The sequence below is a fragment of the Protopterus annectens genome, chromosome 3.part0 (assembly GCF_019279795.1).
Source record: "Protopterus annectens isolate FY-2018-M chromosome 3.part0, PAN1.0, whole genome shotgun sequence".
Taxonomy (NCBI): Eukaryota; Metazoa; Chordata; order Ceratodontiformes; family Protopteridae; genus Protopterus; species Protopterus annectens.
This window is the reverse complement of record NC_056731.1, coordinates 19,404,319-19,431,153: the sequence shown is the minus strand read 5'-3', so window position 1 is coordinate 19,431,153 and position 26,835 is coordinate 19,404,319. Positions and strand designations below refer to the sequence as shown.

Sequence of the window (26,835 nt, the reverse complement as noted above, 5' to 3'; positions counted from 1 at the left end):
CAGTGTTCGCTTAAATAATTTCATGATTTGCTTGATTCTTAGAAGTAAAAGGTAACTATTAGCTGTTATTTAGGATTCGGACTCAAGAAGAACCTCTGGTCATATAGGAGATGAGTTTTCCGTTAAGAGCCTTCTCCTTTCAGCTAGGAAACCCCTCAGCATAGTGACTAAAGTCAAATTAATCACACACACATACACACACACACACACACACACACACACACACACACACACACACACACACACACACACACACACACACACACACACACTCCCAAATACAGAGAGAGTCAGGGACTTTTAGAATCATATGATTCTATGATCCTAACTGCAATATGCTATTAATTGATATTAATTTAGACAATTTAAATACCTTTTCCTATCGTCTATACAAGATTCCAATAAGCCATTAATTGATAAAATGCTAATTTTCCCTTGATACATCTTCAAGAAAATGATGTAGACTAATAACTCAGTACACAAACATTCTATTAGTGCTACCCAGGCCCCCAGTTTCTATTATATCTATATACTTCAGAAAGATTTATTATCTGATCAAAATATATGACTGTTAATAAATGAATATAGTACTTAGCAACAGAAGAAAGGATGTAATTAAGGATTCTACTAAGAACTTTCAGCCACACCAGTTTATGCTCCTTCTAGCCCTTTTATGTATGACTATTAATCCCCAGTATTTGGCTGTTTGCTCTGGGTGCCCTGATAGGATAATGTATGACTGGAACTGAGATTGCCTCTGAATAAATGCTTATTATAAGAGTATGAATGTGTGAGTCTGTGTGTAGTGGGAGACCACTGTCTGATGTAACCTGTGACTGTGTTTGTGAAGATGTAGGTACCTGGGTCTTGCACTGATGGAGATATTGAATTTATGAAAACAGGAGGTCCAAGACAGTCAGGTCTCTTAATTCTGCAGTAAGTGAGACAGACAGCATCCCCCACCTGAAAAGTCTGTAAGACACTGAAAAAAGAGATAGAGCTTCCAGCATTTCTTGGTAGCTCAGGGACTTAATTCTTATGTTTTTTTTCATTAGAATCTTTTTGGAGTCTTTAACATTGTTTAATGTGTTCAGTAAGATACATCCCAGTTGGGGGGCACTATAGTCAGTATTTGGCCTGATCCAAGCTAAGTATGAGGAGGGGATTATCTCCTTATCCCTTGGTGATATTCCTTTGACAATTAGCTTGGCTAATTAAAAGGCTTTCCAGAGTTGTCACATGATGGTCAAAAGATAGGGAGCTATCATCCCAGGTACCTACATTCCTCAGTACATTTTCATTTTCATTTTGTAGAGGTGTGTTGTCTGGACAGTATGATAAGGGGAGGGGGGGGGTTGTCTGCCAAAAGTAATAACATGACACTTTTATCGTTTAGTTTGACATGAATTGTGTTTTTTCAGTGGCAGCATATAGCAAATCTATCAGTTCTCCAGAATGCTGTACAGGAGCACACAGTTCACCATAGGCTGGTATGCACTGCAGGTGTCACATGGTGGGAGCACTGCATACCATGATAGCACTACATAACACAGCAGGAGCAGTAGCTTATTGTGGCACAATATAACTTATAAAGTAGCTACATATTACTTACTTTGTAAGGTATAAATCACCAAACTAAGTCGCTGTTCCCATTTATGCTACAGTCTATCATCATATCTAATGGTGATTCATAAAAATGATTCACTCATTAGCATGACAGTGGAAATAGGATCATTACCATTAAATCTCAAAATGCACACTCTCAAAGCACTCCTCAGTATGAAGTATGGAAAAAAGAAGCTGCGATCCCTGATAAAATCCTCCAAAGCTAGTTATGAAAACAAAATCGCCACTGATTCTAAAGACAACCACAAAGCATTCTATAGCTATGTCAAGAATCTCAATGGCAACACTCAGATCTGCTCTGAGTTACAGCACAATGGCACTAAACTGATATTGCCAACATCCTGGCAGATAGGTTCAGTGCTAACTTTACCCCACTCTCACCCCCTAAATAGCCCATCTCTATACCGGAAGAATGCAAAGTTCCTGTAATCACGGCTGCACAGGTAAAGACCACAGTCTCCAAAGCCAAGAACACAGCATCCATGGGACCAGACAACATCCCAGGCTGCGTTCTACATGAACTACAGAATGAACTGGCACCCCACCTAAGTACCATGTTCAATCATAGCCTCACCTCAGGATTTGTGCCTGCTGAATGGTGCACCGCGACGGTTATCCCACTCCACAAGGGGAGAGCCACTGCAGGCCATGGGAACTACCACCCCATTAGCCTGACAAGCCTGGTCTGCAAGGCCATGGAACGTATCATCATGGAACTTATAAACAAAGACATTGGTAATCTCCAAACTCTGGTCCCCACCCAGTTCAGGTTTGTAAAAGGCAGATCATGTCTTCTAAACCTGATAGACTTCTTTGAAGCAGTCACCAAAGCCGTAGACAAGGGTAAGGTGGTTCTCACAACCTATCTAGATCTTGCCAAGGCTTTCGACACCATCCCCCACTCTGGAATTATAGATAAACTCACTAAACTAGGTAAAAATCCCCATGTCACAAGATGGGTTGCCAATTGGCTCACTGACAGAACTCACACTGTCAAAGTAGCAGACTCCAAATCCGACTTCAGACCAGTGACAAGTGGAGTACCACAGGGTTCAGTCCTGGGTCATCTCCTATTTGGTATCTACTTCTCTGAAGTACAGGCTAACACAGAAGGTCTTTGGCTAACAAAGTTTGCAGATGACTGCAAACTAGGAGCCATAATCGAAACTCCTAATGATGTGGACATCCTACAAAGGGGCCTCACTGAGACAGATGCCTGGTGTCAAAGCCATGGCCTCAAGCTCAATGCCAAAAAGTGCATTGTCATCCCCTTTGGTAAAAACTCTGTACCCATGAACTACAACATAGACGGTAGTATACTTAACACCGAAAGTGTGATAAGAGACCTTGGGACACAGGTGGACATTAGTCTCTCCTTTGATAGTCACATCGCCACAGTAGTCAGGAAATCCTTCTACATGGCACACCTCATCACTAAAGTTTTCTCATCCAGAAAAAAAGAGGTCATTGTTCCCCTCTACTCATCACTCATTAGACCCATTATAGAGTACAACGCCCCTTTTGGTATGTACCTCACAAGACATCTACAACAACTGGAAAGGCCACAGAAATACCTCACAAAGAGGATTACCGGCCTCAAACAGATGCCCTATGCAACCGTCTCAAAAAACTCCAGCTTTACACCGTCACAAATCACCTACTCAGTGGTGATCTCTGCCTAACATACAAAGCTATGTCAAACCCAGAGCTGTTGGACATGCTCCACTTAAAGAAATCCCAATCCCTCCGAGCTACATGCTCTAGGGACCTAAACCTTGTCACCACAATAAACAGAACATGCCGGAGGGATAGATTCCTGTCCCAAAGACTTCCCATACTCTGGAATAAACTACCTATCTGTATCAAACAAAGCTCCTCATTAGCACTCTTCAAGAAAAATCTTGATGATTGGATGGGAAATAGGAAATTCACCCCCGGGGATCACCTCTTTGGCTGTGCTCGACAGTGGCACAGGAAAATAATTTTCTTGGGTGGCAAAAGCCAGGGTACCTTTTTGGCTGGGCTTGTATAGGCCCCAGGGCCAATAGCCTAGTACCTACCTATGAACCTATGAGAACGTCGACATCTGTGCAGTAACTGAAACCTGGTTCAAGGCTCCACAGAGCACCCCAGCACTACCGGGCTACAACTCATACCACACATTTCATCCACAGAACATGGACCAAAACAAAAGGAGGGGGTGTATCCATATTCATCAAGGATACCTACGCCTCCTGGTTAGTAGCGCAGCATGATACCTCTGAAATCATCCATGTGCAACTAACACTGGGAAAATCTGCAATGCAAATTGTGGCCTGCTGCAGATCACCCTCCTTGACCCAGGACCACCACTCCACCTTTCTGGAGACACTGGAAAACATAAAGGTCCTACCGAACACCCTGATATTGGGCAATTTCAATTACCCTACCATTAACTGGGAAAACTACTCAAGTACAAACTCTTAGGTCTAGCGCTTCCTGGAATTTATCAACTCAAATGCCCTGGATCAGCTGGTAAACTCCCCTACCAGAGGTGAAAACATATTTGACCTGGTCATCACCAACATGGGCGACAGGTATTCCGCACTGGAGGTCAACCCATTACTGCTTAGATCAGACCATAAACTAATCACTCTGGATGTCCACACCACACCACCACCCCCAACCAAGGAAACCACAGTGAAAAACGTTTCTATAGCAAACTTCAACTTACTTAAGACAGAGGTGGTAAATTTTACAGCCCCCACACTAAAGGATAACAGTGTCCAAGATGCAGAAACCTTTACAAATGCACTCTATGAGCACCTACAAGGATGTATGGATTATTCCATCCCTAGCAAAACCAAGACTCACTCCCCTAAGAGAAGGAAACCAGTCTGGTGGACCCCTGTCATAAACAGGCTATACAATAGAAGGAGAAAACTAGTTCAGAAAAAAAGCAAATCCCAAGAAGGAAAGACATCCCTGATCAGTATCAGTAAGAAACTAAGGTCCCTCATAAAATCATCCAAGAAATTCAAAAGAAAAATAGCCAAGGATTCGAAAGATAACCACAAAACCTTCTTTAGCTATGTCAAGAATCTAAGTGGCAACTTGCAGATATGCTCTGAGCTTGTGCAAAATAGCACAAAATATACTGAACCTACCGATATTGCCAACATCCTGGCAGGCAGATTCAGTGCAAACGTCACCCCCCTCTCACCCCCAAAAGGGCCCACAACAATACCGGAAAAGTGTAGTGTCCCGGAAATCACAGACGCACTGGTGAAAACAACCCTTTCAAAAGCCAAAAGCACAGCATCAATGTGGCCAGATGGTGTCCCAGGCTGCGTCTTGCACAAACTACAGAACGAACTAACTCCCCACCTAAACGCACTGTTCAACCTCAGCCTTTCCACAGGCTACATGCCCATAGAATGGTGCACAGCACTGGTTATTCTGCTCCACAAAGACGGGACCACAACTGATCCTGGTAACTATTACCCCATAAGCCTGACTAGCCTGGTCTGCAAGGCTATGGAGAGCATCATCATGGAACTCATTAACAAAGACATTGGAAACCTTCAAACACTTGAACCGACCCAGTTAGGCTTTGTTAAGGGCAGATCATGCATACTAAACCTGGTTGACTTCTTCGAGACAGTCACCAAGGCCATAGATAAGGGGAAGGTGGTACACATAGCCTACCTTGACCTCGCCAAGGGTTTTGACACCATTCCCCACTAGGGAATTATAGAAAAACTCACCAGCCTGAACATAAACCCCTACGTCACGAGATGGGTTGCCAACTGGCTTACAGACAGAACTGACACGGTAAGAATAGTGGGCTCCAGGTCTGACTCTAAACCAGGAACAAGTGGTGTCCCACAAGGTTCAGTCCTGGGACCCCTACTGTTCGGCATATACTTCTCAGAAGTACAGGCAAACACAGGAGGACTATGGCTAATCAAGTTCGCCAATGACTGCAAACTGGGAGCCATAATTGACTCTCCATCTAACATGGACATTCTCCAAAAGGGCCTTACTGAGATGGACACCTAGTGTCAAGTCATGGTCTCAAGCTTAATGCCAAAAAATGCAAAGTCGTCTAGTTTAGGAAAAACAAAACACCCATGAATTACCCCCCTTAATACAGAAGAGGTAATAAGAGATATGGGGACCCAGGTAGATAGTAATCTCTCCTTTGACAATCATATTGCCAAGGTAGTTAGGAAATCCTTCTATGTAGCCCATCTAATTACTAAAGGGTTTGCATCTAGAAATAAAGAGGTTATAGTGCCCCTCTACTCATCACTCATCAGACCCATCATAGAGTACAATGTCCCATTTGGGATGTACCTCACAAGACACTTCCAACAGCTGGAAAGACCACAAAAGTACCTCACCAAGAGGATTACTGGCCTCAAACATATGTCCTATGCAGCCCGGCTGGAAAAACTCCGGCTGTACTCAATGGCATATCGCTTACTCAGAAGTGATCTCTGCCTGACTTACAAAGCAATGTCCAACTCAGAATTGATGGACATGCTCCACCTAAAAAAATCCAAGTCACTGCGAGCCACTCGCTCTAGTGAGCTAAACCTCACCACAACAATAAATAGAACATGCTGGAGGGATAGAGTCCTGTCACGGAGACTCCCCATGCTTTGGAACAAAATTCCTAACTACATTAGGCAGAGCCCCTCACTAACACTCTTCAAGAGAAACCTTGAAGAGTGGATGGGTAACAGAAAATACACCCCTGGGATCACTTCATTGGCTCTTCTTGACAGCGGCTTAGTTAATTAATCAATGGGGAGGTGAAAGCCGACAGACTCTGGCTAGGCTTATAAATGCCCTCGGGCAGATAGCCTAGTACCTACCTATGAACCTATGATGGTTTCTCTCTTTTAATATTCTACAAATATTTTGAGTTTCTAACAATGTGACAAGAATGGACCCCTTTCCCAAATCATGACAAAATTAGAGTTCAATAAATTAGCATTGCTTCGTTGTTTTATGATTGCTAAAATTGTTCTCCTCAGTACTTGCAATATACCTAAAATTGCCTCCTGCAGTTCATATGGAGTTATATGTATTGATAGCATATCTAAGTACAACTATAAATTCCTTCTTATTAGACCTGTTGCTCCTACTACTGTTGGAACTGTCTGAATATCTTTATTCCACATTACTGTGGTTTCTGCTTGCAAATCCCTATATTTTATGACTTTGTGTCTCTCTTAGAATGTAGGACACTAATTGCTGGGTATGGCTATTCTAATGATTAATGATATGCTTGTCCTTTTTTCTTGGAGTACTATATGTGGTTTTCTGTCTTCTGTTTTCTTAAGTGTCGGTATTGGTTGATCACGTGGTAAGAACTTCATAATTTTCAGTAGTGGTTTGTGGTTCGCCTTTGCAATACTTCTCACCTATTTATGTGTTGTAGTATTTGCATAACATCAGTGCAACAGTATTACCATATTATTGTACCTTTTAATCTATAGGCCCTCAGCATTGTGTGAATTGCAACCAGCAATGAGATATGCAACTGTTTCAAGTTCTGTTTTATAGAACCTGCATTTGTCTGTTTCTCCCACTTTTTCTATAAACGTTATAAACCAATATGTACAATAGCGATCTGTCATGAGCTGCCATTATTAGCGTGCCATCATTTGGTTTGAATTCACCTCTCCATAATCATTTATACATCAAATCTTGAGCATCCTGTGGTTGTTCCAGAAGTTCTTTATCCATACCATTATAACCGTGGTCTTTCCATTTTTCTTTCCTTTTCTTGTCATCCTTTTCTTTATATTCTTTCTTTCTGTTTTGGCACTTTTTGCTGCTGCCTAGTTCTAATCTACTTTTGGTTTGATTTCCATTCCCACTCCTCACTGAAATGTTTCTGCTAAATTAAGCAAAGATGCCATCTTGGACATATTCCCTTAATGTGCTCGAACTTTCATTATGTTTGGATGTGATGAGATCAAGAAATATGCATATGTAGTCCCATGATTGCAGACTTTTGCATATAGTCAGTTTTGAGAAGGCCTAAATAGAGCATAAATAAGGGAAGACTGGTGCTGCTCAAGATCCCATTGGTGGAAGTTCAGCCGCATCATTGTGCAAAGATGGGACAGTATGGCTATAGTGCCAGGTTTGCCTCCAGCACAGGAAACTCCTTTGCTGGGAGGGTTTTTCCTACAATACACAAGAGGCTGATATGCTTCTTACTTTCTTTCTTTCTTTATTTGTTTACTTTGAGTTTTGTTAATACATTGCTCAGCTATGAATTTCTGTTTTTTTAAGCTGAGTTGTACAATGTTGCTGGACCTTCCCCACCTGAGACTTATTCAGTGGAAGTGACTATAGATTTGATAGCTCCGACACAAGGAAAGTTCATACTTTATCTAATTTATAGCTAATATTCAGATTGCCTTAGCTGCTAATATTTTAAAGTTTAGAACTGTTTTGCAGTTTTTCTCTTGTGACAGAAAGGGAATTTGCCATGTTTCGAGCAGAGTCATACGTAACTCATCTAGAACCCTATACATTTCCCCAAACTGGCATCTCCCCGCTCAAGTCAAGAAAAAACGGTCTTCTCAAAGTTGAAAATGACAAAAATGCTCTTCTGCTATTTGTTGAGAGAGGCCGATCACTCAAAGTGTATGAAACTGCTTGCTACAAATATAACAAAAAGCTTGCTACACTCAATTATCACACAGTGAGTAGTCTAGCACTGCAGTCAAAACTGACTGCAAATATAATATCAGCATTCATTTATGAATCAGTATTATATCCTTATGGCTTCCTAACTATGACCATGGCTCTGAACTTTTATTTGCTGCAAGTAAGCTAACATTTTACATTTCTGTTGGCTGTTGGTTGTCTATGCATTGCTGATTTAGCCAACTTTGCCCTTGTTTGAGTGGAGTTGCATTATATATTTAAACATCTTGTAGGCATGTTATTGGCTACTGACATACTTTCTACCTTGGTTGTCATCTCTGTGCATTAAATTCATGCCTCTCAACTGGACAGATTTTTGCAGAATGTCCAGATTTTTGCTTTCACATTTTTGGTCTGTTCCTAAGAAAATTTGTGGTTTTCTGGCAAATTGGTGAGGATTGAATTCATTAAATAATAACAGACATTTGAATTTCAGAGTTCATATCTTTCAGAAAATGCATGGTAACACAAAACCTTTTATTCTAGCAACTTTCTAAGTTTATAAAAGGAATATTTAAAATGTTTCCTTATTTTTAAGCCTTTGTACCCCATTTATTTTTAGCTTTCTCCACATTTCTTGTGCTGAGGGGTTAAGAGGTATAACCTTCTAACCTATATATTAGTGCACTTTTCCTTATGTTTACATAAACCTGGTCAGAATGGATGACCAAAAGAGCTGTCTCCTTTCAGTTGCCAGCCTCTTAGCAGTTGTTGTTTTTAGTAATGCAGAAAACAGCAATATTCTAAATGGTAATGGACTGCTACCTGACATACATATACCAAAAAAATTCCCAGACTTCCAAAACAAACCTAAAAGGCATCTACTTGAAACTCAAAATGCCAGTGCCCTAGAAATTCAGGCATCACATAAACATCATCCTACATAACAATTACCCATCTCATCACTCCAGCAATATATCCACCTTATAAACTCAACCTAACAACTCTAACCTTGTAAAACCAATTATGTATTAATACAAATTCGAATAGCTAACTCTGTGTTCACTCTTTTATAAACTCTTATGAGGGGATCTACATCTTGTATTCCTTCTCATCAAAGACCAAACATTACTTGATCTCTTACATCTTTGCAATACAGCCATCTCCACTAAGACTAGATCCAATGATTTGAATCACTAATAACCTATAAACAAAGCACATTTCAGGAACATTTTTTTTCCTTGTCTGGAATAAACAAAGGTGTGTGACACCTTTGTATGCTTGACAGTTGAATATGCGTCCTGGCATACTTTGCTCTCCTAGAAGTGTGAGGTACACAATGATGGTGAATATCAACATGGTGCAAATGGACTTAATGACTTAATTGCCTTGTAGTTAATATGTTTCTATAATCCTGTGATCATAAAGCTGCAAAAGTACTTTTTGTTGACCTTCTCAAGGGTTGTTATGTATCTTTAGCTAAACTCTATTAAATATATTTGTAGTTTCAAGTAAGAACTCATTAGGAAATAATTTATCAAGACTGCTGAGAAGAGTAAGTCCAAAATGGCATAACAGAGCTATAAGAATAGTGTTGAGTTTTTTAGTTTAGGTAGCTGATCACATAGCCTGCTATCCTTTCTAGCCAAGCTGCCATCATGGCCAATTTTGAAAATGCAATATTATGTGCAGAGGGATAATCAGCTGCTGAAAAATCTGTGCAGGGACCCCATTTACATAAGCGACCACTACATGCTATGTGTCTGGCACCCTGATTAGGATATATTTACTACTGGAATAAGCTCTGGTTTTAAAATGAATCTGCATTGTTTTAAGCAGGCAATCAGAGAATGAATGAATGTATGAATGAATGAAATTTTCTGACATTATTCAAGACATTAAACATTTAGTGATTACATAGTGATTATGTTGTGACTGCTAAAAGCACTTGTTATCAGCTAGATGGCTGTTTTAAGGTATATTCAGTCTCCAGTGGTGTACCAAACTTCACCCTAAAAAAAACAAAAAAAAAAAAAACAAATGGTTTCACTTCCTGCGAAAATTATGAATAGACCAACAAAAGAAGAATAAGATGCATTACGCTCTCCAGATTCTGACACCAAAGGGGATGTAGTTCAGAGAAGGTCCTCACTAAGATATTCAAGTACAAGTACGGAATAATGAGAATCCTTTTATTCTCACCGATCTACTAAGAATACAGATGATTCAAACAGCAGTAGTTTGAGCATTTTGTGGACATTGTGTGCAACATGACACTCACATATTTGTTTCATTTGATGCAGGACATTGATGAAGAGATCGAAACGGAGTATAACATCCTTAAGAACCTGTCTGACCACCTTAATGTGGTCAAGTTCTATGGAATGTACTACAAGAAAGATGTCAAGAATGGAGATCGGCTCTGGCTAGTGTTAGAGGTATGTTGTTTTAGATTACAGTTATTATTATTATTATTATTATTATTATTATTATTATTATTATTATTATTATTATCATCATTGCTACTACTGTTACTATGTACAGTATATGAACTAGAGGAACAGGGATTTATTGGTAAAAAAGAATACACACACATTTATTTCAATAGGTTGCCCAATATGTATTTATAGGCTCGCAATTTATTTTATGAAATGAGTCATTCTAAATAATTTTGAATGTACATTTTATTTGACATTTTCTTTACTTTAGTAATGTCTTAAAACAATGTCTACAATGTTTGAAGAGCTAAATATTTACCAATAACATTATAATGGTCCATTTCAGTCACTAATAGGGCAATACCAGAGAGATAAGCTTTCCTAAAAACAACTCGTTTTGCTGAAGTTGAAGTTTTAATTACATCCATAAATCAGATACTCATTTGATGTGGTTGCAAAATGCCCTTTTTAAATAATTTATTTATATTCATTACATGTATACAATATGGCTAGAGCCTACATCAGCTTATTAGCTAGACAAAAACTGAGCACAGCACAGGCTTACTGTTACTTGTCAAATGGTAAAAGGATAGCTTTGGGATCCCATTGCAATTGAACAGTTTAAATGCAGTAGATTGGCGACTGTTGTGCGTAAATGAAAGATGTTTAGCATCCTGGTTTGCAAATGATTGAAAGAGCTGCTTTATGAAGAGTATGTAAATAAGCCCTTTCTTTCATAGGAAATTTGAAACATGCTTTATTGTATATTTTTGTACACTACAAACAGTGTGATAAGCATGCATAGGATAAGTATGAAGAAAGGCATTTAATACAGGCAATTTCTTTTTATGTGTATAGGTAAGAAACAGCACAATGAGGTTTTAAACATTAAGAAGGAATTTTTGAACTTTTATAAAGTGGAAGGGTTTACTTATTTATTCATTCAACTTGCAGTTGTCTTAAAAGTGATTATGTTAAACAGCAGAAGACATCACAGCCCCCCTCATGAGGGGTGCAAAGTCATTTCCCCCTAAATGAACAAAATGACTTGATAGCTTTGGGCTTCAATGTTAGTAAGCACTGTTATTCCTTTTTAAGGATAGCTCAGCTTTCATGTTTGGTGTACTACATTCACCAAATTTCTTTTAAGTGTGATGTGCTCAATGTATTCATGATCATACATTATGTTTTAGCAAATGTCCATAATTCTACAAAAACATTTGCATAGTTTTACAGTCTGCATTGTATCAATGCATTAGAATTAACCTGGTTCATAAATGTGTGTTGACTTGTGTATAATCAGTTTTCAAAGTTTGCACACAGGCAGGAATTTCAATTTTTTCTAACTGCCAAAAAGTTAATTTTATAAAACATTTCTGACAATCACATTTCCCTCTAACTGTACATCAAATTTCAAAAATTGGACTTACACTCTCTATAAACAGATTGTGTTCTTATGCATTTGGTAAACAAATTAATTTAAAATAGAATCTACCCAGGTCATCTGCAGCAAGTTCAAATTACAAGAAGTAAGGGAACTACCAGAATTAATAACAGCTTTGAAATAATCCGGGCACTTTATGTACTTTAGGTTCTTTTGTTATCAATGTGATGGAAACATGTTTAAACATTCATGATGGGGGGAGAGAAATAGATTTCTTTTATCAATTGAACTATCATGAAGACTGCTAATTGGTGAAGAGCTGCAATGGTATTTATGTATAATATAGTAAACTGTATAAATGTGACTAAAGCATGAGTCATAACATGTAGATTTTAATCCTTTCTAGACATATTCATTACCATTCATTTCCAGAATTTAACTTACTGTCAGTCAGTAATAAAAAGAAGAAAAGATAGGAAAAAGCATAACAAAATCTTAAATCTGAGCGTTCATTTATGAATTTAAAATAAATAGCATGACATAACACTACAACTGGACAATTAAATGTATATATTTCAGTTGGGGTATGACCTATTTAAATTACTCTAATGACTGAAAGTGAGGCACAATGAGCCTGTTGAAGAAGGGGAAAGTAAAAATCGCAAAAGCTGTTTTTTTGCTCATCAAAAAAATGAACAACCCCCCCTCCTAAAAAAAAACAACTATCTATCCAGCTATCTACACACACACACACACACACACACACACACACACACACACACACACACACACGTGCGCATACACATCTACCTATTTCTGTGTATGTGTATGTGTATGTGCATGTATATCTAGCTATATATATATATATATATATATATATATATATATATATATATATAGGGCTACCTGACAGCACTGATGTGCTACAACACCGACAACGAAATCACCGACACCACAAAACTGAAAGTTCAGGAACACGAAACGTTAGATACCCAACAAACCACAATCCCAACACTCAACAAACAAAACAAATCCCCTGTCCAAAAAGCACACACACAACACAAGCACACCAAAAATCTTACAAACCTACATGGAACCTTACACACAAAACTATCTATGCACTAACCTTAACCCAAACCCTAACCCTAAGGTCCGTCACTATCGCACACTCACCTAACCTGTGCCCTAATCCTAACTCACTTAACCCGTCTCTATCCCTAACATCTATCACTATCGCACACTCACCTGACCCGCGCCCTAACCCTAACTCAGTTAACCTGCCCCTAACCCTACAGACCGTCGCTATCGCACACTTACCTTACCCACACCCTGACCCTAATGTCCATCCCTATCGCACACTTACCTTTACATGTTGGTGTTCTCAGCATCAGGATTTACAACTGTCGGTCTTCTCCATTGTCAATCTTCCGGTGTCGGTGTTCTCGTCGTCAGCGTTTTGAGATTACGGCATTTTCAGGTAGACCTATATATATATATATATATATATATATATATATATATATATATATATACATATACACACACACACACACACACACATATGTATATATATATATATATATATATATATATATATATATATATATATCTATATTGGTCTACTACGGTTGATTGAAAACTCACTTGATTGAAAATGAAATTACTAGGACCAGCTCACTTCACTGAAAACCCACTTGACTGAAATTTCATTTCATTGAAAGTCATAAATGGCCTTTTCCTCACTGTAGTGCGACCCTGGAGTTAGTATATAAATTAACGGGGGGTCTGGGGAGTAGGGGCCGAAGCCCCCACATATCTTGGTTATATATTCCCTTTTGGAAACAGTTATTTATTGCACTTGTAAGTATCACTGTGTATAGTTTAAAATGTTTATAATATGCAGGGGGCTACACCCCCCCACACCCGCAATGTTGGGGGCTGTGCCCCTCACACCCCCCTTACTTTATATACTAACTCCAGGGTCGCACCACAGTGGGGAAAAGGCCATTTGTGACTTTCAACAAAATGAGTTTCAAAGAAATGAGTTTTCAGTGAAGTGAGCTTTCAGTGAAGTGGTCCTAGTAATTTAATTTTCAGTCAAGTGAGTTTTCAGTCAACCGTAGTAGACCCATATATATATATATATATATATATATATATATATATATATATATATATATATATATATGTATACACACAGATATATATACATACACACATGTGTGTGTTTGTGTGTATGTGTGTGTGTGTGAGTGTGTGTGTGTGTGTGTGTGTGTGTGTGTGTGTGTGTGTGTGTGTGTGTGTGTGTGTGTGTGTGTGTATGTGCATGCTGAAGGCCATTATATATGCCTTGAGATGCCCATGTAGCTTAGCATATATAGGACAAACTAATAGAAAATTTAAAGTTAGAAGCATCATCATCTTCTTTTGGCTGTTCCTGTTAGGGGTCGCCACAGCAGATCACCTGTTTCCATTTCTTCCTGTCCTCTGCATCTTGCTCTGTCACACCAACCACCTGCATGTTCTCTCTCACCACATCCATAAACCTTATCTTAGACCTTCTTCTTTTACGGTTACCTGGTAGCTTCATCCTTAGCATCTTTTTCCCAATATACTCAGCATCCCTCCTCAGCACATGTCCAAACCATTGTAATCTTGCCTCTCTGGCTTTGTCTCCAAACCTTCCAACCTGGGCTGACCCTCTAATATACTTATTCCTAATCCTGTCCACCCTCGTCACACCCAGTGCAAATCTTAACATCTTTAAGTCTGCCACATCCAGCTCAAACTCCTGCCTTTTTGTCAATGCCACTGTCTCCAACCCTTATAACATAGCTGGTCTCACTACCCTCTTGTAGACCGTCCCTTTCACTCTGACAGGTACTTGTCTGTCACAAATCACTCCTGACACTCTTCTCCACCCACTCCATCCTGCCTGTACTCTCTTCTTCACCTCTCTTCCACACTCATCATTACTCTGAACTATTGATCCCAAGTATTTAAACTCATCCTCCTTAGCCACCTCTACTCCCAGCATCCTCACCATTCCTCTATCCTCCCTCTCATTCACACACATATAGTCTGTCTTAGTCCTGCTGACCTTCATTCCTCTTCTCTCTAGAGCATATCTCCATCTCCCCAGGGTCTCCTCCACCTGTTCCCTACTCTCACTACAGATCACAATGTCATCTGCAAACATCATAGTCCACGGGGACTCCTGTCTGATCTCGTCTGTCAACCTGTCCGTCACCATTGCAAATAAGAAAGGGCTTAGAGCTGATCCTTGATGTAACCCCACCTCCACCTTAAATGCATCCGTCACTCCCACCGCAGACCTCACCACTGTCACTCTACCCGCGTACATATCCTGTACCACTTTTACATACTCCTCTGACACTCCCAACTTCCTCATACAATTACCACAACTCCTCTCCAGACACCCTGTCATATGCTTTCTCTAAGTCTACAAAAACACAATGCAACTCCTTCTGACATTCTATGTACTTCTCTAGCAACACTCTCAGAGCAAACATCACATCTGTAGTGCTCTTTCCCGACATCAAACCATACTGCTGATCACTAATCATCACCTCCCTTCTTAACCTAGCTTCCACTACTTCCCATAACTTCATGCTGTGACTGATCAATTTAATCCCTCTCTAGTTACTACAGCTCTGCACATCACCCTTATTCTTAAAAATCGGTACCAAAACACTTTTTCTCAATTCCTCAGGCATCCTCTCACTTTCCAAGATTTCATTAAACAATCTGGTTAAAAACTCCACTGCCATTTCAGTTAAACACCTCCATGCTTCCACAGGTATGTCATCTAGGCCAACAGCCTTTCCATTCTTCATTTTCTTCTTGGCTATCCTTACTTCCTCCTTGTTAATCCATTGTACTTCATGATTCACTATCCCTACATCATTCAACCTTCGCTCCCTCTCATTCTCTTCATTTATCAATCCCTCAAAGTACTCTTTCCATCTCCTCAATACACTCTCCTTGCTTATGAGTATGTTGCCCTCATTATCCTTTATCACCTTTACCTGCTGCACATCTTTCCTATCTTGGTCCCTCTGTCTAGCCAATTGGTACAGGTCCTTTTCTCCCTCTTTAGTGTCCAACCTTTCATACAACTCTTCATATGCCTTATCCTTAGCCTTCACCACCTCTCTCTTTGCCATGCACCTCATCTCCTTATACTCCTGTCTACTTTCTTCATCTCTCTGACAATCCCACTTCTTCTTTGCCAACCTCTTTCTCTATATACTCTCCTGTACTTCCTCATTCCACCACCATGTCTACTTGTTGTCCTTCCTCTGTCCAGATGTCATACTAAGCACCTTTCTAGCCATCTCCCTTACTAGCTCTGCTGTAGTTACCCATCTATTTGGTAACTCTTCACTGCCACACAGTGCCTGTCTTAAATCATCCCTGAACTCCACCTCACAATTACCCTTTTTCAGTTTCCACCATTTGATCCTTGGTGCTTCCCTGACACTCCTCCTCCTCTTCTTGATCACCAACATCATCCTACAACCCACCATCCTATGCTGCCTAACTACACTTTCCCCGGTCACCACTTTACAGTCTCCAATCTCTTTCAAACTGGCCCTCCTACATAGGATATAATCCACCTGTGTGCATCTTCCTCCACTCTTGTATGTCACCCTATGCTCCTCCCTCTTGTTAAAATACGTATTCACCACAGCCATGTCCATCCTTTTTGCAAAATACACTACCATCTGACCTTCTGCATTCCTTTGTTTAACACCATACCTACCCATCACTTCCTCATCCCCTCTGTTCCCTTCACCAACATGCCCATTGAAATCTGCTCCAATCACCACTCTCTCACCCTTGGGTACAGTCATCACCACTTCATTAATTCACTCCCAAAATTTTTCTTTCTCATCTATTGCACACCCAACTTGTGGAGCATATGCACTAACAACATTCATCATTACACCATCAATTTCCACCTTCATAAACATCACTCTATCCGACACTTCTTTCACCTCCAAAACACTCTTAGAATACTGTTCCTTCAGAATAACTCCTTCGCCATTTCTCCTGCCATCCACACCATGGTAAGACAATTTGAAACCACCTCCGATACACCTAGCCTTACTCCCCTTCCATCTGTTCTCTTGCACACACAATATACCAACCTTCCTTCTGTCCATCATATCAGCTAGCTCTCTCCCTATACCAGTCATACTGCCAACATTCAAAGTTCCAACCATCACTACAACAGTCCTAGCCTTTCTCCTCTCTTCCTGCCTTCGGCCATGCCTTCTGCCTCTTCTCCTCCTTCGGCCAACAGTAGCCCATTTTCCGCCAGCACCCTGTTGGCTAACAGTACCGGAGGAACATATTACAGATATTGCACATAAGGATAAATCTATTGCTATGCATTTTTTTAGATAAATATAATAGCAATAGTTTGCTATTGGAGACATCAATGTTCCAGGTGTTTTTAGGTGATGAAAATAGGTGTAGCATTAAAAAAATTTTGCTGCATAAAGAGACTACGTTTATTTTAAAGTCTGACATAATGTATCATAATATTTTGAATAAGAATATTGTTGGAAGCATTACTCTTTGAAGAGTGTATGTTATTTTAAGTCTGCCACTTTAAGTATTTATCTACTTTAATTGCTTTGTTATGATTGGTCTGAAGGAAGTATTTAAGATGTTTGAGATATTAAGACTATTCTCCATAGAAGACGTTAGCTGAGGCTCTAGAGAGTACTGTTGAAAAGTGTTTTTAAGAACTTGCTTGTTGTTTTTTTCTCTAACATTATATATTAGCCCATATTAGTCATTCCAGTACATAATTTGCACTGCATTTTTGTTGCTTTAAGGGGTTGAACTGCTATTAAGCCCTGGTTTCATTCTTGTGCACAGGGTGTATGTCAGGCTAGTTCAGGACTTGTTTTTGCACTGGGGAAGTTCCAGGCCAGTCAGCTCAGAGCTAAGGGTCTAAGATTTCCATAGCTGATGTCTGGTGTGATTTTTTTTTAATTACTGCTGCATTGCAATAACTCCATTAGACAGAGAAAGAGAAGAATGTGTTTTCATTTCTTGATCATATTTTGAATTCATTTTAAGAGTGGGTATATACTTTAGGTAAGGTCTTTAAGTCTTTAATAGTAATTCCACTACATAGTTGCACTGCATTTTTGCTGTTTAACTGATCTAACTGTTGTTATTAAAGGCTAGTTCCATTTTTGTGTACTGAATGTATGTCAGAGTAGTTCAGGACTTGTCTTTGGGGGCAGTTCCAGGCCCGTCAGATGAAAGCTAAGGGATGATTTGTTTTTCCTGACCATCCAACTTGATCTAGTTATGTTTTGATAATTTGACAGCATAATTCTCTCCCTTTCCCTCTTTATTTACTGTTGACAATAAGCACATACGTATTATTTTGCAAAGTCTGTTCCCTTAAACTACTCAACAGGCTAAAAAACCTTTGATAAAATTGCTTAATATTGAGTGTACTGATAATGCCTGCACTGATTTTAATATCAGATTAGTGATACATGTATATATATATATATGTGTGTGTGTGTGTATATTTTTTTCTACTGTAATTAGTTTACTGGTTCTTGCTGGTGGCAGATGTTTTCCAGGCTAGTTGTTATGTACTGAAATTTAAATACTCAGCAGCAAGCCCACCTAAACATTATTCTAAAACTGAATTCCAAGAAGTTATAGTTGCCCCTACCCCTAGAGTCATTCCTCTCATTATCCTGGACCAGCACTTCCCCACAACTTGTCTAGCCAGCCTGATCGAGATGGGTATCTTAAGACAGTGTAAGAATTGTCTCATCCTGTCTGGTGATCATCTGTTTTTCAAACAGCATAACATAGTTTGAAAGATGCACATATATAATGTTCTTTGAGGCAAAAATCTCACATACAGTAAACTCAGATACCAAAATCATCAGCAGTCCACCAGACATCACACCTCTCCAAGGACATCACAATAAACAAAATCCATCATATGCTTAGTTTCTAACGATTAACTTGCCTAAACCTCAAAGACATCCAAAACACAACACAGGCACAAAGCACACTCAGCATATTAAGCCTACTTCCTCACATAGCATAAGGAGTCCCAAAGTCACAGATGCTGAGCCCATAAAGCAGGCATCGATTCTACCAAACATTCTTGTTATGCGTGACTCCATTCTAAAACATACAGATGTGCCTCTTGCCAAGCTGAACAAAGAAAGAGTGATGGTTAGTTGCTTGTCTGGTGCCAGGATCTGTCAGATCATGCATGCACTCATGTCCTTGAACAAGTACCACTATGACTCTGTCATAGTTTATGCCAGTGTCAATGACTTGAGGTGTACCTGCCTGTATTATATGAAGAGAGACAAGATGGAGCTCTCTGACTATGTTTCCAAGGCAGGTATGAGTCTAGCACTGAGTAACACTCTACCTTCTCCAAGGATGATGCTATGATATGTGCAAAAAATAATTAAAATCAATAATTGGCTTTGTTTTTGGTGTCCTTCAAAAGGGGTCCAATTTTGTTAGCCTGGGAGGATATGATCCAAAGACCACACTGCTTAACTACAGATGTCCTATATCTGTTCCCTCTCAGGTTGCCATTATTGGTGAAGACATTGTCCATCCTCAAAGTACCTTTTTTTGCCCTTTTCACCCTGGAAGACAATGACATCTGCATAGTGACTGAGACATGGTTTAAAATACCTGAGAGCACTCTATGCAGGGATGTAATGCCTTCTACATGTTTAGACCAGTTACTGCACAGGGGAGGAAAAAAGGTGGAAATGTCACAGTCTACATCCAAAAGGTACATACATCAAGGCAGGTAAAGCAGCATGATACACTAGAGCTTTGTCATGTCCAAAGAACCATCAGAAAGGTCCAGTACCATACATTAGCTAACTGTAGAACTCCCTCTACGACAAAAGGAAGTCACAATGCCTATCAACAGGAACTAGAATAATTCAGTATTAAACCCAGTGCCATTTTACTGGGTGATCTAAACTATCCAACTACAGACTGGGAAACCTACACCTCCACTTGTGCATAAGTAAAGAGATTCATGGACTTTGTCAGCACAAATGCCCTATAACAATTAGTCTGTACCAGCTAGGGGGAACCACATCTTGGATCCTGTCCTTACTAATACGGAAGCATGCTGCACCATCTTCTCTATATTCATCACTTGTTAGGTCTGACCATAAAGCAGACTCCTTCAAATAAAACTGAAACCAGTGATCCCTTTCTCCCAAGGTACCCTTATAATTTTCTTTAAGACTAACTACCGACTCCTAAGTGATGCATTGGCAAGCTTCAAATCCCCAACAAACCCAGTTAACTCCACTGAATATGCAGAAATGTATCACCACACTATACCAGCATGTAAACAGCTGCATAGCTGTAGCTGTACCCCATAGGAACAAGTGCAGGGCAAACCCCAGAAACAAACTCATGTGATAGAACCATAACTTCAAGAAGGTTATAATACAAGGAATACAATTTTGACTAAATGTAAGAAGAATAATTCTAGGATTGTTAGAGCCCTTGTCACTAAAATCAACAAATAACACATTAGCTTAATAAAATCCATCAAAGCCAAGTTTGAGACTAAAATAGCTACCCAAGCCAAAGACAATGCATTTTTTTAGTTATGCTCATAATCTCAAAAGCACAATGCAGCAATGCACTGAGTTGATTATGAGCGATGTTACCTACACTGAGGCTAAAGATATAGTGTACCTACTGGCTGATAAATTTAGCTATAACTTCACCCCTCTGTCTGTCCCTCAAGATATACCTGGAATTGGCTCACATCTAGCTATCACACAAGACCAACTCCTAGAAGTGTTATCAAAAACTAAAAGTACTGCATTCCTCTGTCCTTACAATATCGCTGCATGCATCTTAACTAGCATGAAGCACGATTTAACCACACCCGTAACAACCCTGTTCAATCTCTGCCTCCATAAAGATTGTGTACCAATCGAATGGAGAATGGGTACAGTCATTCCCCTGCATAAGGGATGACCTTCCACAGACCCAGGCAATTATAGACCCATAAGTCTGACCAGCCTCATATACAAAGCCATGGAAAGACTTATGGAATTAATCAATCAGGACATATGGAACCTCCAAATACTGTACCTGTTTCTGTTTGGGTTCATCAAGGGCAGGTCATGCTTCCTCAGATTGGTGGATTTTTTTTGAAAAGGACACAAAAGCAATGGATGAAGGCAAAATTGTACACACCATGTACCTCAACCTGATGAAAGCTTTTGACATAATTCCCCACTAACACATAGTAGAAAAGCTAAATAAGCTGGAAATAATCTCCTATGTCACCCACTAGATTGCCAACTGGCTCACAGATGGGATGCAGATAATCAAAACAGGGGAAGTTACCTCCACAAACAGACCAGTTACCAAATGAGTCCCCCAGGGTTCTGTGCTGGGACATCTTTTGTTTGGCATCTACATTTCTGAAGTAAAAGGCAATACCAAAAGGCACTGGCTGAATAAGTTTGCAGATAATTGCAAGCTAGGAGCAGGCATCGAATCCCCAAATGACTTAGCCATCCTGCAGGATGGTTTGTCTTAAATAAATAATGCGTGTCAAAATAATGGAGTGAAACTAAATTCCAAAAAATGCATTATTGTATCCTTTGGGAAGTCATCTACCCCCAGGGAACTACTGCATTGACAGTATGCCCCGAAGAGTTGACCCAGTTGTTTGGGATTTGGAAACTTATGTTGATAGTGACCTAACTTTTGACCAACATGTGTCTATTGTTGCAAGAAAGTCCTTCTCATACCTTTCAACTGTACAGATTTTCACAGAATGTACAGATTTTTGCCTCACATTTTTGTTTGGTTTTCCATAAAATGGTGGTTTTCTGACAAATTAGTGGCAAATCATTAAGGATTGAAGTTAGAAAAAAATGACAGACATTTGAGTTATAGACGTCATACCGTTCTATTCATGAAAATATAAAACCTGTTGTTCTATCAACTTTCTAAGTTAGTAAGAGCAATATTTAAAAATTGTTCCTATTTTTAATCTTTGAGAGAATTTCCAACTACAAGCTAAATTTTAAAAAATCTAAAATATTCCCATTAAAGACACACACACCTTTTTCAATGCTTCCTTTGATAGGACAAGTAATGACGGAAGAAAAGATAAAATATCTGGGGATTGTCTTCTCAACTGAAAATAGAGATTTTTTTATAAACAATGTAAAGTCAACTACAGATCAAATAGCATTGGATCTGGAAAGATGTAATAGATTGAAGTTACCAATGATGGCAAGAGCAGCTATTATAAGAATGAATGTTCTTCCTAGAATGTTGTATATTTTTAGAGCTGCACAACTCAGAATTACCAAAACATTTTTCAAACAGCTTCATGTAAGATTGGGAAGATTTCTTTGGGAACCTAGGAAGACGAGAATATCATATGAAAAATTGATGGCTCCAAAAAATAAGGGGGGTTGGAATTACCGGATTTCGAAATGTACTACTTAGTGATTCAGGCCAACAGGATTTTAAAGACGTCTTATTTCGATAGTAATACTAGAAAATGGACACCCAAATGGGTGCTCTTAATGTACAAGTATATAAATGAAGTGGGAATCAATGCTAAAGCATTGCCCTTTTTAAATAATTGGACAATGAGTAAATTTAAGTTAATGGAGCACATCAAAAGTTATGTAACGGCAATTCAAACTCTTTTCGCTTCCTTAAATTTACTAAAATATATGATGGTTTTTCAACCGTTTCATAGGAACCCAAATTTAACAATTGGTGGTCAATTGATTGATTTAAAGAACTTCCCTTTAATCATGGAGTTAACTGTACTCGATTTATATCCTTTTCTAGGAGTACCAGTACATGATATTCTAAAAGAAATAGAACTTCCTATTTCCTATTTAACTATAGTAAGACAGCTAAAAGACTTGGTTATAAACTATTTTAATAACTATGACATGAAAGAGGAGGATTTAACCATTTCTCGTAATTTATGTGAAGCGTTGTTGCAGGATAGAAAATATATTACCGCAGCATATAAATTGATAAAAGAGAGGAAGTATAATAATTATATTCTTTTATCGAGTTACTGGAGAGAGAAATTGTTATTGCCAGATGACAATAAGATATTGAAGGTATTTGAGTTAACATTAAAGTCCGTATCCCTTCAGAAATTGGTATTTACGCAGCTGATGATATTTAACAATGCATACTATACTCGTCTCACTTTGCACAAATTTGATGCGAAGAATTCACCCATATGCCCAAAATGCTTAGATCAGACAGCAGATTTACTTCACATGCTCTGGAGTTGTAAGTGCATTCATAAATTGTGGAATTCATTAAAATTGCAGTTACAAAAAATGGGTTACCAAAGTTCAACACTCTCTTGGGAGTTTATGATTCTTCATATTCCCCCGGAGAATCTAGATAAATCAAAAACGATTGTAATTATGAATATTTGCCTATTAATGAAATTATATATAGCCACAAATTGGTTGAACTCAGCCCAGACATTGTGGGAAAATTTCAGATTATTGGCAATAAAACACATCTTAGCGCATAAACTGTTAATTAGTGACCACAAGAAAAATATCAATAACATAAAAATATGGGAGCAAATTTTTAATATTGTTTTGGCTTAGAGGTTACTATCCACTTATTCTTGGGAACCAGAGTATAGTCTAAATCAACCTTAGATTAGATAGAAAATGTATAGAAATGACAGATTGTTGGCTTTGATTAAGTTAATGTTGGATTTTTATTATTTTCCTTGTGATTGTTATTGCTGTATCTTTGATCAATACATGAGGTTGATATATATGTGAAATTAACCAATGGAAGCATCTTGTATATATTGTATATAATGTGTGAATTTGTAATATGGTTGTGAAAAATAATAAAAAATGTTTATTGAAAAAAAAAATAAAAATTGTTCCTATTTTTGGGCCTTTGTCCCACTTTCATTTATTGCTCTGTCCAGAATTCTTGCTCTACAAAGTTGAGAGATATGGTCCTTCTATACTGCACAGCTTATAAACAAAGGGATTATGCCTAGATCAAGAGATGTCATTGCCCCCCTTTGTTCACCCTCATTAGTTCAATCATTGAATATAATACCCCCTTAGGTGTGTATCTGTCCAGACACATACAACAACTGGAACACCCACAGAGATACTTTACTAAAAGGATACAAGGCCTAAACAATATGTCCTACATAGTCTGATTCAAAACCCTGTCATTATACTCAGTATGTTACAGACTGCTAAGAGATGATCTGTGTCTGGCATACAGGTCATCCTACGACCCATTACTGATGGATTTACAGCATATCAGCAAGTCAAATGGCATCAGAAATTATCAGTCTAGGAATCTAAACGTCTTCTGCAACATCAACAAAATGGTTTGGAGGGACAGGTATATCTCATAGAGGATATCTCTGCTGTGAAACAAGAGTCCCTATCCACATAAAACAAAGTTCATCCCTGTCTATTTTCAAGCACAGCTTGGATCTATGGATGGAAAACATAAAATTTACCTCAGAACTGCCACCTGTACTGTTAATGGGCAGTGGCAGCACTAAATGCTTTATCCCATGGATGGGTCCCCTCAAATTATCTGTGGTATGATACCAGTTATTCTCATTAGGGGTAATATATAATTTTTGGCCATGGAACGAATAAGGCCAAATCTGATTTTGAGCACAAAAAGGGAAACTGTCTAGGCTTAAAAAGTGCCCACAAAGACAGATAGCTTAGTACTTAACTATGAGCATACAGTGAGTGTGTGATCTCTTTTTTATCTTCAGCTGTCCACGTTATTTTCTGTAGGCCTCCTAATTTGCCCTTTATTTATTTGAGGAGTGGGCTGCTACTTTCTCTTGCCACAGATGCCACTTGCAACATGACACAGCCCTGTGATATGAGCACTTCCCTGTTCAAAAGATCTTACACCATCTTTTTTTTCTGGGCTAGGCACTATAGTCTCTTCCAAGAATGAGCACATTTTAATGAGACCTATGTGTCCAGTCTTTTTTTTTTTTGTTTTTAATATGCCTTTTCCCATGATATATAAACTGGAAATATATATATATATATATATATATATATATATATATATATATATATATATATATGTTCATATTGTCTTCGTGAGATTATTTAATTTATTTATTTATTTTACATTTGTTGACCATGATAGTCCGACTGGATGCATGTCCATTTTTAGAGGAGGCCCGGGGGAGAAAAGCTCCAAACATACAGATAAAAAACATACATACATGCTGCAGGATTTACAAAGTAACAGGGGAGAAAAGTTCCAATTGTGCAGATAAAAACATACATCCCAAGCAACACATAAATAACAAGCAGATATTACAAGTGATCATGGTGTGTCCCTCAAGAGGGATCCACAATTTAGCAGTATGTAGTAGAATATAAAAAATAATAAACAGGTGGATTACAGCAACACTTTATTACAAAGAAATGTACAGAACAAGATTGCCATTGCAAACATTTGTAAGCAAGAAGCTAGTACATTGCTGTTGAGTTAGGGAGTTGTTATGGGGATTAATCAAGGTTGGTACATGGACAGAGCCAGTGCCTTTTATGATACTGTTTGAGGCCTTTTTTAAAGAGGCTTAGAGAGGGTTCCAGGGTAATGTCTGCTGGAAGTAAGTTCCAAGCTTTCCCAACAGAGTTGGCAAATAGGGAGTCACCAGCTGAGTCATTAGCTTTCAGTGTTTGGACTAACAGCTTGTTAGATGAGCGTAATGGTCTGGAGTTACTATATGGTTTTATGATAGTTTTAAGGGCGGAAGTGTATTCAGGTTGGTTGAGAATATTATGTGCTGCTATTAGCTGATTGAACTGTATTAAGCTTGGCAGTTCTAGCCACCCTAGAGATTGAGGCTGTGGCAGTGATGTGTCCTATATGTTGATCCAGTGGCGAATCTGGCAATATGGTGGTAACAGTGAGAGAGTTTGATAAGCTCTGATTTGTTTAAGTTACAGAGTATAGGGGAAGCATATAGAAAGGTGGAGAGAAGATGAGAGCGGGCAATAGCGATTCTAGCTATAGGGGTTAGAAAAGGTTTATTTCTGTATAGTGTGCCAAGCTTTTTGTTGATTGTTTTGATAGTCTTGTTGATGTACAGGTCAAATTTGAGATTATTATCTATTACCCCTAAGAGCTTGGTTTGGATATCTGGTGAAATAGATGTACCATTGTTTGATGTTATAGTAAAAGAAATTGGGATGGACCTACAAGTGGTGGTAACTAGTAACAGTTTGATCTTATTGGGATTCAACAGAAGACAGTGATTAGAGAGCCACTTTTCAACAGTGTTGAACGTACTCTGGGTTAGAGTTTGCAGGGCTGTTGGGGAGGAGGCTGAGCAGATCAGGGTGGAGTCATCTGCATACTGGATGCAGGATGCATCTGGGATGGCAGTGGGTAGGTTATTGATAAAGATGGAAAAGAGTAGAGGACCTAAAATGGAGCCCTGAGGAACTCCAAGAGTGAGAGGTAACAGAGTGGGTAGTTTGCCCTGCCAAAGTACTGCTTGTTGTCTGTCATTCAGATAGGATTGGAACCACTGTATAGTATGGTTGTCTAGGGAAATAGATTCCAGAGAGTGGATGAGTAACTGGTGATTGACCATATCAAAGGCCTTTGAGAGGT

At 38.9% G+C, this 26,835-nt stretch overlaps 1 protein-coding gene across 1 annotated transcript in view; it reads left to right on the top strand.

Annotated features, from left to right (window-relative positions):
- The window catches only part of MYO3A (myosin IIIA), a 2,697,794-nt gene that overhangs the window by 542,332 nt on the left and 2,128,627 nt on the right, over positions 1 to 26,835 (top strand). Inside the window, exon 3 of the mRNA XM_044064554.1 lies at positions 10,584 to 10,718. Coding sequence (XP_043920489.1) covers positions 10,584 to 10,718 — 135 coding nt within the window. The remainder of the gene's footprint in view (positions 1 to 10,583; positions 10,719 to 26,835) is intronic.